The sequence below is a fragment of the Suricata suricatta genome, chromosome 10 (genome assembly GCF_006229205.1).
Source record: "Suricata suricatta isolate VVHF042 chromosome 10, meerkat_22Aug2017_6uvM2_HiC, whole genome shotgun sequence".
Classification (NCBI taxonomy): Eukaryota; Metazoa; Chordata; class Mammalia; order Carnivora; family Herpestidae; genus Suricata; species Suricata suricatta.
This window is the reverse complement of record NC_043709.1, coordinates 100,580,012-100,592,083: the sequence shown is the minus strand read 5'-3', so window position 1 is coordinate 100,592,083 and position 12,072 is coordinate 100,580,012. Positions and strand designations below refer to the sequence as shown.

Here is a 12,072-nt window from a genome sequence, read left to right as displayed (position 1 = left end):
TGATTTGTTTTGTTACCGACCGAGTTTGCTTTGATCACTGTTTCTGGTGATGTCTGCCAGGCTTCTCCATGATCAAGTTGCTCTTTCTTCCTTTGTAATTATTAAGATTTTCTGAGGGAGGCAGTTTGAAACCATGTAAATATTTCATTCCTCATTGTTAATTTCCTATTTTATTCAATAGGTCATATATATTTTTAATAATACTTATTTTGCTACACTAAGTATTCTTAATTTGGTCATGGGGGCTCCTTTAAGCTGGCTTCTGTGTCCTTTTGGAATTCCTTCTTCATTATTTGTGTGCTTTCATATTCTTTGGCACAAATGTCCCAGGCTCATCTTGTGCTTTCTATGGCTTTGTTTTAGAATCAGCCATTTCTCCAAGAAGTCATGAGTCCATTTACTGGACAACAGCATTTAGAAACTAGGATCCGGGGCTGAATGTGCTCATTGATTTTAGGGTGCTGAGGTCCCCAGGATCCTTTTGCAGAAACAACTAGAGAATGTGTATGTGTGTGTTGTGTGTACATATACATTTACATAACGTGTACTTCTGAATCTATCGGTACATACTGCCCAGTGTGAGTTCACGAGATACCCCACTCCCACTCTAACCAGCACCACAGGCTGCTCTAACTTCCTCCCTTCCCCTGTTTGCAAGTCCTTTCTCTGACAGTGGAAAACCTGGTTCCTACCATTCTTCTTTTTTTTTTTTTAAGGCTTATTTATTTTTGAGAGAGAGAGCATGGAAGCAGGGGAGGGGCAGAGAGAGAGGGGGACAGAGGTTCCAAAGAGTGCTTGGAGCTGACAGGCCAACAGCAGCCAGGCTGATGTGGGGCTCGAACTCATGAAAGGCAAGATCATGACCTGAGCTGAATTCGGCCACCTAACCTACTGAGCCACCCGGGCTCCCCTGGCTCCCAGTGTTCTTAATACTTATTGCATCCATTCCCCTGTATATCCACCGTCTCTCATTGTCACCACTTCTGCCCTATGCGGATGTGACTGTCACTCCATGTTGGGCTCTGACACTGGCATGGGTACTCTCCTCTCCCTGCTCAGACTCCAGGCTGCTTCTTGTGCAGCGGCCCTCTCGGCTCCTTGGACTTCACTCTCCCATCCCAGGCCACCTCTTCACAGCCTACTTACCACACATGGGCTCTGATGTGCTGTGTGGGGCAGCCTGCACGCTGCCCAAGCTTCGACACCCCATGCTGGGTGGCTGTGGCAGCTACACACACCCGCTTTCTGGGCTGCCTGGACATCTGGTTTGCTCAGCCTCACCTTCTGGCTTTAGGGTGGAATCATCCCATGCTCTGTATTTTGATGTTTCGCACTTGATTCTGTGTTAGTGAGCAAAGGCCCAAGAGGGACAAACCCTCATTCCCAAGTAAGTAGCCAACCCCATGCCTCACTCTTGCCCCTCACATACAGTATACCAAGGAGGAGAGAACTCCAGGCCCAGGGGCCTTTGCAAGGCAAAGTTGTTTTTACCTCTTCCTTCCCGGGCTTAGCAACATGTGCGTGGAGCCAGTGAGACCGCCCTGGGCCTTGTCTGCTGTGCCCGCTCCCTCAGCCTTGGCATGTGTACTGCAAAGAGGACAGCTTGACTGTACAAATGCTTCCATGGAAATGCTTTTGAAATGTAGCAACAGCCAATTGTGTGGGGCTCAGGAGCGTAGGTGTACAGACATAAATAACAACACAGGACACAAAATACCTGCTACCCAGAATCAATCAGTCTCTCTCCCCCTCCACCTCCATACAGCTCTCGGGGCTGGATTTATTCACATGTAGACACACACCTCCACGAAGCCACCTGCAGTGGTCATGCAGCCTTCATATGGCTTCTTCCACACGCATGGCCCACTCACGTGCTCAGAGACTCCTGCTTGGCTTTGACTTCCTCCATTTCCCAGCTGCAGACCTGAGTGCACTGCTGAGATGCGTAGAAAGGTAGATTTGTTTGTGAAGGTTAACATAGGAGCTCAGGGATGGATAAAATTTTTATAGCTCTAGAAACCAAAAAATTATAACCCTTTTATTTCTTGGGAAACTAAAGGGAGAAAGTATATTGTTCCTTTCCTGTCTCTTTTCCTGCCTGTGTGCATCCTAAATCATTAAGTGTCACGGATGAAGAGGCCTCAGTGCAACAAGACACAGCAGAGTGGCAATGGACAGAGCACACTCCACAGCATAGCAGTAGGGACAGCTCTGTCCCATCGCATGGCCTTCCTGATCTGCTGCCCAGAGAGGAGCTGTGTCCCTGCAGAGTATGCAGGGCTACTGGGGGATGAGAGACAATGTTCACAGAGTGCCCAGTGCCAGGTTTCATGTGTGGGAGGTGCTCAAGCATTAAGTGTAAGTCCTTTCAGGCTTTGTGTCCTACATTTTGCTCTTTCTTGGCCACACACACACTCTGAGACTTTTCTTTTGGATATAATGCTTGAATCTGCTGCTATGGCTGGTTTCCTCTGTGCCCCATGGCCACAGGGCTCTGGGATGGTTCCCCTGGTGGGGACCCTACCACCAGCCACCTGGGATCTGTGATTGTGAGGAGCACTTGTTTCTCTGGGAGGAGGGCTCACCTCCCTGCGGCTTTGCCAAGGTTTCCTTCCTTTCTTCCAGGCCATGTAGAGTAGGAACCTCCTGTCGTGGGGAAGCCCTTCCCTCACATTCCCCTATGATGACAGTGTCCCAAATCCTACACTCTTTGCTTTGGTTTGAGCCACCATCTCCCCTATCACCCTTGGAGTCAAGCTAAGAAATAAGCCCAATCGAGCGACTGGAGGGACCCAGATGCTGTGCTTCTGAGTCCACGGCTCCAGCTTCCTTCCATTAGCAATTGTGGAAAATGCCATGTCATCTGGTGCTGAGGTATAGCTGGAATCAGCTATAGCCTGTCATCTGTCCGTATCCATATCTGTTGGCCAATGGAGTTACTGCCCAGCTGGAGCTCCTAACCTAGTCTTGAATCCAAACTGAGAGTCACACTTTTTATTCATATTAGACTTCTGCTGGTAGAGTTGGTCCTTCCTTACAATGACTCAGACTCTTGAGAGAGCATGGCTCTTCCAAGGCCATTGTTCTCTGCTTACTGTTCCCCCATATTGAATGGGTGACCTGGGGGGAGTGTGGAAGCTCTCGTCAGCTGGTCTGTGTTTGGCTCTTGATCAGCACTTTGAATACAGCCAAGCAGCCAGTGGTGAATCCACACAATAATGTGGCTTATCCGTGAGGATGCCATGAAGGCAAGGCCTTGTCAGAGCCCCTGTCGAGGTGCCCACATGGTACACTGCAGGCAGGGGTGTGAGGAGCACTGACTCTGGAACCAGACTTCCTGGTTCACACTTTGTGCTGCCCGATTAACTTGTGATTTTGGACACCTTATTTTTGGTGCCGCAGGTTCCCCACCTGTGAAATGGAACAACAATGGGGCATACCTCATAGGGTCATTGTGACAGTGCCATTGTCACTGTATGTAAAACTGTGGCAGGCTCCTACACGCTCCTGAGAGCCAGCTGTTAAATTTTCAGTGTTTTTGTAGAATGGATGAAGTCATTTTGGTGGCTTGAAATTGTCCACAGTGGGAATATTCATACCACAGAAACCAGCAAATGCTACAAATCAGGGTTACTTTCCCCTGGAGACCCAGTTGTTAAGTATCTACCAGCACACCACTACTAAAACACAACAGTATCCCGTGGGCAGTAAGCAGCCAAGAAATGTTAGCTATGGTTATTATTTTTCATTTTTTAACTTGACTAATAACCCTGTCAAAAGAAGAAATTAGATTAATCAGATATAATTGTTTTTAATGAACCTGTACTAGTGACTCCTGGCAATTGCTACTTCCTTTCCTAACTGCTCATGAAGCAGCCTATTAATAATCTTAGGGCTGGGTTTCACGCCCTCGTTCCTTCAGGCATTGTTGTGCCACACTCCACGCCCCGCACAGGTGTGGGAGCCAATGGTGAACCTGATAGACAAGTTCTTTGATCAGGTGAAGCTCACTTACCTCACGGAGAGGACAGACACAAGCGCAAGCAAACAGACATCATGATAGAATTACAGATGGTGAAAGGTCTTAGAAAGAAACATGATGCAGTCATTGAGAAAAGCGGGGTGCCCACTTCTGACTGGGGGGGTCGCAATGGCATGTTGGAACTGGCTCACACGGTTCACACTGCCTTGTGAGAGCTGATCCTGCACTTTTCTTCCCAACTGTGCATGGGTGACATCCAAGTGTGAACAACAGAACCAGCCATGGTGTAAATATGTACATCACCGACACCAGTGAGTGCCTTTTTCCCTCTCCTGGAGCCAGTTTTTGGACCCTGACCAACACAGCACTGGAGGTGAGGAAGCTTGTGGAGAGACGGCACTGAAGCACAGACCTGACTGGTGAAAAAGCCACCTGCTGAGTAGACAGATGCGTGTCACACAGAGGGACCACTGGTGCCAGCTCCCTGAGATGGGAGATGTTTTGTGCTCTAAGTACTGGTTGACAGTGACACTTGGAATGATTTTCAGAGTCCTAGAGCCTAAGGGAGGCTTTGCTGCCTTCTACATTCACACTGATTCAACCACCCTGTCCAGTACTCTGCCTTCCTAGTTCCTGCCCTACTTGGCGAAGCCCCCACAATCCTCTGCTTGTGGTCAATGTGTGGGGTATCTGCCCAGGTTGTGCCATGCTAGGGATTCTAAGTGGTGGGTGATAGCTTGGGGTGGGGTGAGTCTCAGTGTGGTTTTGATTGCCCAAGTATTAGTCCAGCCAGTGCAGGGTCTCTGGGCAGGGAAAGGCTCTGGCCAAAATTAGCAGGACTTCAGAGCTCTAGCTAAGCAGACTAGGCCCCCAGTCCTCAAGGGAGCTAGAGCAGGTCAGGTCATGAAGCCAGGCAAATTATGTACTCAGAGCAAGACAGAATCTCAAGCCCTATGTTCCTGGGTGAATGGGGGGTTATGGAAAAAAAAAGGGGACCATACCAAAGTTTCTACTATATGGAGGCTACATAGCACTCATGGCTCATCTATGCCACTCCAGTTATGGGGTCTGTTTGCTGCACAGTATTTTCCAAGTTCCACCAGATATTGGGGGCAAAGTTATTGGTGTCTTCTTTCTCCCACCACCACTGGCCCAAGAATGGGTCTTGGTCTGACCTAGTAAGAGAGGTTTATCCATCTGGACCTTGGGGAAGACAAGGGTGGTAAACTGAGGCAGGGTTGATACCAAGGAGGTGTATGAGTTCCATCTCCATCACCCTGATGGGTCAAGAGGGTTCTATCTCTCCTCACCCTACTAACCAACCTGACTGGCCTTCAGGAGAAAGATGGGCTAATCCTTGGCCTTCCCTGGTTTCTTTGTTTCCCATAATTCCCAAGCATCTGCTTGGTGTCCACAATAATCCCACGAGGTAGGTAAGTCAAGTATTATATCCACAAGCAGATGAAGGAGGGGAATCTCAGGAAGGCTGACGACTTGTACCAAGGTTACACAACAGGCTTAGCCTTTGGCTCTACCTTTTGATTTCTCTAAACTCCACTTCCGTCATTTAGGCAGATGGAATAATAAATCCGACCACACAGGTTCCTGTGAGGGTTACAGAGATAATGTAAATGAAATCACTCTGCAAGCTGCTATTCAAACGCCAGCAAATTTTTACTATTATAATTAGGACTAGTTTGAGGATCTTTTGTCTTTGAACCCAAATACCTTTTTTCAAAATTGCTTATTCATCCATTCATTCATTCAGTAATGATTTTTGAATGTTTGTGAGGAGTCAAGTGCTCTGCTAAGTCCTAGAAATAGGAAGCTGAAATAGACAATTAAGAAGAGGAGATCATAGCCTAGAGGCAAGTCAGGCCCCCAGAAGCAGCTGGTGTGGCTGTCACCAAAATAGGCTTGTGAACAACATGGCACCGGAGCTGAGGGGCGGCTAGTGTCCATGCTGTGGTGGGGGTGGGATGGCATCAGAGAGGCTCTACCACCTCAGAGCATGCTCCGTGCCTCACATTCATGACCCCCACGCCCACTCCTCAGTGACACAGGATCTGCTCTGGGGAACAGAGGAATCTAAACTGGGGAGACCACTAACTGCAGATCTGTGGGGTCAGCTGACTCTGATGGATATGTGGGAGGACCAAATGAGATAAGGCTGGCCCAATTTGCTTTTTGCTTTTTGGTTTTAGTTTTAATTTTTTAAATTTATTTTTTATTTTAGAGAGAGAGAAAGAGTAAAGTGGGGCAGGGAGAAGTGCAGAGGGGGAGAGAGAGAGAGAGAGAGAGAGAGAAAATCTTAAGCAGTCTCCACTCAGCATGGAGCCCAATGTGGGACTCAATCTCTTGACCCTAAGACCATGACCAGGGCTGAAATCAAGACTTGGACACTCAACTGACTAAGCCACTCAGGCAACCCATTTTTTTAAGTCAAACGAAGGACCATGAGTCAGAATGGTTAGATTTCTGTAATGAACACAAGATGAAAAGAAAACAAATCCAAAAAAAGAAAAAAATCTGGATGTCTCATTTGCATACTTGAAATTACAGAGGAAGAATCTCCCAATTTAGAGTTTATTGCTCCCGGTTGTGCACTTAGTTATGATTAATCATTCCAAAATTCACGAACCATGGTCCTCTTATTTGAACAAACTTTCCATCATCTTTATGGAATAAAAGCATCGCTCCTAAGAGTGACCTTAATGCAACCTTGAGTTGACACAAGGTTAGTGATGTGGGGATCAGATTGGAAGTGGGGTTCTACAGCCCATAGCTGCTCAGAACATGAGGATCAGTGGCTAAGATCCCCTTGAAAAAGCTTAACATAGAGAAGTGTCAGATGCCTACACACTTCTTGGAGTCAACCCACTGCCATGCACTGGCTGATAGCCCCCAGTTAGTTGTCATAAAGTCTACCATAACAGGTAGCATTTTGCAGATTGGGAAATTGATCTGGGAGCTTAAGTTGTTGCTGGGGGTGATTATAGAAAACAGGAAGAATATCCCTGATGATTCAGCTGGGCAATTAGATTTGGGTCCATAGAAACAATGTGGCCTCTTTCTTTAAGAAAGAAATCAGCCTTGATGAATTAGTACAAATTTCAGTCAAGCTGGATGTTGGAGGTACAGCTTCTTTATTGGCTTCAGCTCCTTCTACCAGTAAACTTTGCACAATGCCTTTTACATGATCAATATATATTTGAAGAATCAAAGCATTTTGGCACTGCAGATCATCTTAGGGGTTTTTAGGTTCAGTCTCCCTCCTTTTTCCTCCTCCATTAAGGAAATTGAGGCCCCCAAAGGGGAGGAACTGTTTGATCAAGATTTGTTTGTTGTTGGCTGGAACAAAAACCGATGCTGTCTGCCTCCAGGGCGTCCGCACCAGGTTGTGAAAATTGAGCACTCTCCAGAAGCACCTGGGCAAGGGCAGGAATGGGGTCTGGAGTCCAGTCCACAACTGGACCCAGGGGAAGCCCTTCCCATCGGGCCCATCTACTCACCAAGCCAAAGCAGGGGCTGCATCTTCTCTGAGAAAGGTTTGGATGCAGAAAGGTGATGTTAAGTGAACAGAGGCCCAAACTGTTGATTTTTAATAGAATTGATTCCTTCTGCCTTTCCCTTGAGCCACTCTCATTCTCTCTCTTTCTCCCTCTCCGTCTTTCTCTGTCTCTCTTTTCTCTCTCTCATCTGTCTCTCTATCTTCCTACTTATCATCTGTTGTATCCATAGTGATCAAGATATAGCAGCTCATGGATAGAGCACTACTGCAGAGAACAGGGTCAGCATTCACACACGCTGGGGGACACCCAAAGAATATTAGGTACATACCCATCTGTCAGACTAGACTATAAGTTCTTGTCCATTTCTGCTTCTTGCCACCCTACCAGAGTCCTGTTCATGGAATCATTCTTGGTGAACCATATACTAGGCACTCATAGTGGAGGCTGTGGGGCACCACTGGCAGGAGAACACATCTTCCTGAGCCACAAGGAGATCACAATCTAAGTAGGAGATGGAGCAGACCTATAGCCCCATAGACACATGCAGACATTAGGGAAGAGCCTTCAAGAAATGTGCAAAGAGAAGAAAGGGAAGCTACCTTGAGGTCATCACAGTAAGTGAAATTAGTCAGACTGAGAAAGATAAATACTGTGTGATTTCACTAGTAAGTGAAATTAAAAACAAAACAAAACAAACCCCAGACTCATAGATACAGAGAACAGATTGGTGGTTGCTAGAGGTATGGTAGGGGGTGGTAGGGGATGAGTGAAGACAATTAAGGGGTACAAACTTCTAGTTATAAAATAAATAAGCCACGGGGATATAGTGTACTGCATGAGGAATATAGAAAATAAATTTTGTATGGTGACAGTAACTACACTTAATGTGGTGATCAGTTCTCAATGTCCGTATGTAATGTCAAATCATGGTGCCATTTGCATGAAATTAGTATCATATGGTATGTCAACTTTCCTTCAACAACAACAAATATTCGCCAAAGTAAGACAAACCAGGCTTTGCACTCAAATGATGCAGGTGGGTCAGGGGTGTATTTGTCAGGTTTTTTTCCAGAATGAGAAATAAGGCACTCCATTTGCATTTTCAAAAATCCCTTGCTTTGTTCCTATGTGAATCCTCTTGGTTCATCCTGAGTCCTGCTCTTGCTTGAGTTCCTGCTCTTGAGTTGTGGAGCCCCCAGAGAAGCAGAGCTTGGATATCTCCTCCTCCCACCCCTTCTGAACCTTTTGGGAGAGACCAGGTCTTCCTTACAGGTAGGGCTCATGAGTAGCAGCCAGAAAAGCCACACAAGCTGGGGCCTCACTCTAGAGTGATCAGGGCCAATGTGTTTCTGCCAAGTGTCTGACTCCTTACAGAGGAGGCCTTATCTGAGTAAGCCTTGATTAAATACCAGATATTGAAGAGCAAATCATCATTAGGGGACTACTAATGGCCACTCTATCACCTATGTTATCAATGTGAAGACATGAAACAAAACCAGTGACTTGTGTGCCCTTTGTCATCCAGGAACCTCTAATCCAAATTAATTTTAATGAAGCTCAGATTCAGGACAGATCTGTTCTCTTTGTGTGTATGTATGTGTGTTTTTTTCCACTCCTGAGTACAAGCTATCATTCAATTTTCCCAGCAAAGCTCAGGCATGGTGTGATTTTTCAGAAGATGGTGCAGAAAGAGAATTTCAGAGCATGAATATGTGTATCCTTTCAGAGGAAATGTTCAGATGGAATCAGCCAACCAATACATCACCCTGTCAATTTCACAGCAGCATCTAAGAGAGTGTTTGCTATGATCTTTACAGCAATAAATGCAAAAAGAGACTCCAAAGTTATGTGCACAACTATGTCAAATGACCAAAAACCCAACTAAAAAGTTTCTCCTGCCACAGAGGGATAAAAAGGTCTTAGAAGTGACTCATGAGCAGAGGCCACTAAGAGCAGGAGAGTGTTCCCAGCCTTATTTCCTTCACTTCTCTATCAGCTGGTCAGCAAGGTGGGGGAATGTCAGATGATGTCAACCTTCTGTTGAGCCCCAGCTATGAGCCTGGCACTTCAAGTTTGCTATTTCATCACATCAGCTCAATTACCCACTAAGTAGATACTACCTTCCCTGTTTGTTCTCTGGGGAGTCATAGTTCAGTTAGGTCAAGTAACCTATGGAAAGCCCTATAGTTAATAGTGACAAGATCAAGATTTAAGCTCCCAACTACAGAGTCCATGCTCTTGTCAAGACACCAAGGTACCTTCCTCATGAACCCACTGGGAGATGAGCCCTGGATGTGAACAGATGCAAGATCTCTAGGCATTTTTGCCCTTTGGATTGGAACCATCATGGCAGCCTAAAATGGGGTGGGGACTGTGACTGTAGTGTTAGAGTCATGGTATATCAGACCTGGTCTCTACTTCCACAGCAACCATTGAACCTCTCTAAGCCTCAGTTCTGAATGAGAATAATAATAATGCATTTACTTCATAGAATTGCTGGGAAGACCACATTATATGGTGCACATCGCAGGCTTGGCACAAGGCCAGGCACATAGTGACTGCTAAGTACATTTTAGGAAGAAAACATGCAAGTAGTTTGAAGTTCTCTTTATATAACTAGCTTGGTGAAGGGTGAGGCATGTCACATCTTAAAAGCAGAATCAGAACAGGGATAAAGCCTTTAGGTCTGGCCCTGATGTGGGATGCTCATGGTTCCAGGCTAGGGTCCCTGCAAAGTGTGGCCGTGGGGTTCATATTTTCCAGTCATCACCATATTTAAGGGTAAAGTGGAAGAGGTGGAGCTGCCTGTGGAGAAGGTAGACATCATCATCAGCGAGTGGATGGGCTACTGTCTGTTCTATGAGTCAATGCTCAACACGGTGATCTTTGCCAGGGACAAGTGGCTGGTAAGTGTCCTGCATGCTGTCCCCTTGTTGGTCTGCTGGCTGTCCTGCTGCTCTACCCTTGGCCAACAGTCTAGGAAGAACATGAGGACTCCACAGAGAGCTTGAGTTAAAAGGTCACCTCCTCCAGACCCCTCTCTTTAAACCAGATCTGCTTTAAGGGATGGTACCTGGGTCCAACATATCTGTTACATTATTCTGTAGGTCTAACCTTGGCCTCTTTGGTCATAAACAACACCCATTCTCTGTTTTCAAGACAAAAATCTATTCTGATCAACAGGTACTTAGGACTTGTTTGGCTACTAGAGAGCTGAGCATTCTTATGACCTTGGCTTCTCTAGGCTAAAGGGTTATAACATCCTTTGCTGTTCCTCATGGACTAACATTTTCCCCAGTTCAATTGTTCTATTAACTTCAATTAGGTCCCTCAAATTCTCCCTATTCCCAAATAAAGACTGAGCATTGCCATCCTAACCCTAACCCTGGCCAAGGTGACAGTCTGCTGAATGAGAAATGCTGGCAAGGGGGTGCCTGTCTGGTGACTCTATGTGCAGTTCAAAATGTGATGTCTTTATCAGGTGAATAGATTACGAGACCCATTTCCCCACAATTCATCAACAGAAACCTGGAGGGCTTATGTTTCCAGACCGGGCAGCATTGTACGTGGTAGCAATTGAAGACAGACAGTACAAGGACTTCAAAATCCACTGTAAGTCATCTTTTAAGTTGTTGTCAGGCATTGTGTGTGTGTGTGTGTGTGTGTGTGTGTGTGTGTGTGTGTGTACCTTTGGGGTGGGAGATACTTTAGTGGCCCTGAGATGAGCATCTGGTTTCATGAATATAGCTTCCATGCCTATGGAAGAGTTTACCTATATTCTGGATTTTTCTCTCTAAATGTTTTCCTCTAGTCCCAAGGGTGGTGGGGGGTGGTTACAGAGAGAAAATAAGCAATACAACTGGCATAAGATACATATCCCAGAGTGAGAGAAGACTGCAATGTGAATGTAAGATGAATTGGAGCAGCAGAAGCTGGTTTTTGCAGAGAACATCAGGCCAGCCGACTGGGAGCCTGTGGAGGTTCAGTTGTCACAAAAGTCTACTACAAGGGTCAGAAACGGCAAATCACTAGCCAGGTCAGCCATTCTCAATCCTGTCTCCATGCTAGTCAAATTTATCAAAATGATAGTGAATTTTATTCACATTAAGTTAAACATGTATTCTTCTTTGAGGTTCTTCTGGGAGAATGGATGGCAGTGGGAGTGGGGAGAGATAGAGACTATGTGTGTACACGTGTGTACATGCTTGTGTGTGTGTATGTGTCAGGGGTCTCATATCTCATATCCAAACTTATATTTATAATACTTTATCACCCAGAAACTTGTTCTCTTGGGGGGAAAAGCGAACAAACAGCCTCTCCAGTGTTTTATCTGGTCTGAAAGTGATGCTTTATTCTTTTTAATTTAGAGGGTAGCATTTCTTGGTGACACAAGCTATGTCTTCAAGCTTATTCCACACGGGTTTTCATAAGTTAGAAATGGCCATGTTTCCTCAACCAGAATTAAACATGACAAGGGAATAAAGAACTCCTCACACAGGCAAGCACATGCACGATCCAACCCCAAGCATAAGGCAGAAACTCCACACAGCATGATGGAGTCAGTAGACCCAGGGATCC

The 12,072-nt window shown here is 45.9% G+C and overlaps 1 protein-coding gene across 3 annotated transcripts in view; it reads left to right on the top strand.

Moving 5' to 3' along the window:
- Positions 1–12,072, top strand: part of PRMT8 (protein arginine methyltransferase 8) — a 98,349-nt gene that overhangs the window by 62,448 nt on the left and 23,829 nt on the right. For all 3 annotated transcript variants that reach the window (XM_029954067.1, XM_029954065.1, XM_029954066.1), the window contains exons 5-6: positions 10,258–10,400; positions 11,019–11,106. In XM_029954067.1, the coding sequence (XP_029809927.1) occupies positions 10,258–10,400; positions 11,019–11,106 (231 nt within the window). The remainder of the gene's footprint in view (positions 1–10,257; positions 10,401–11,018; positions 11,107–12,072) is intronic.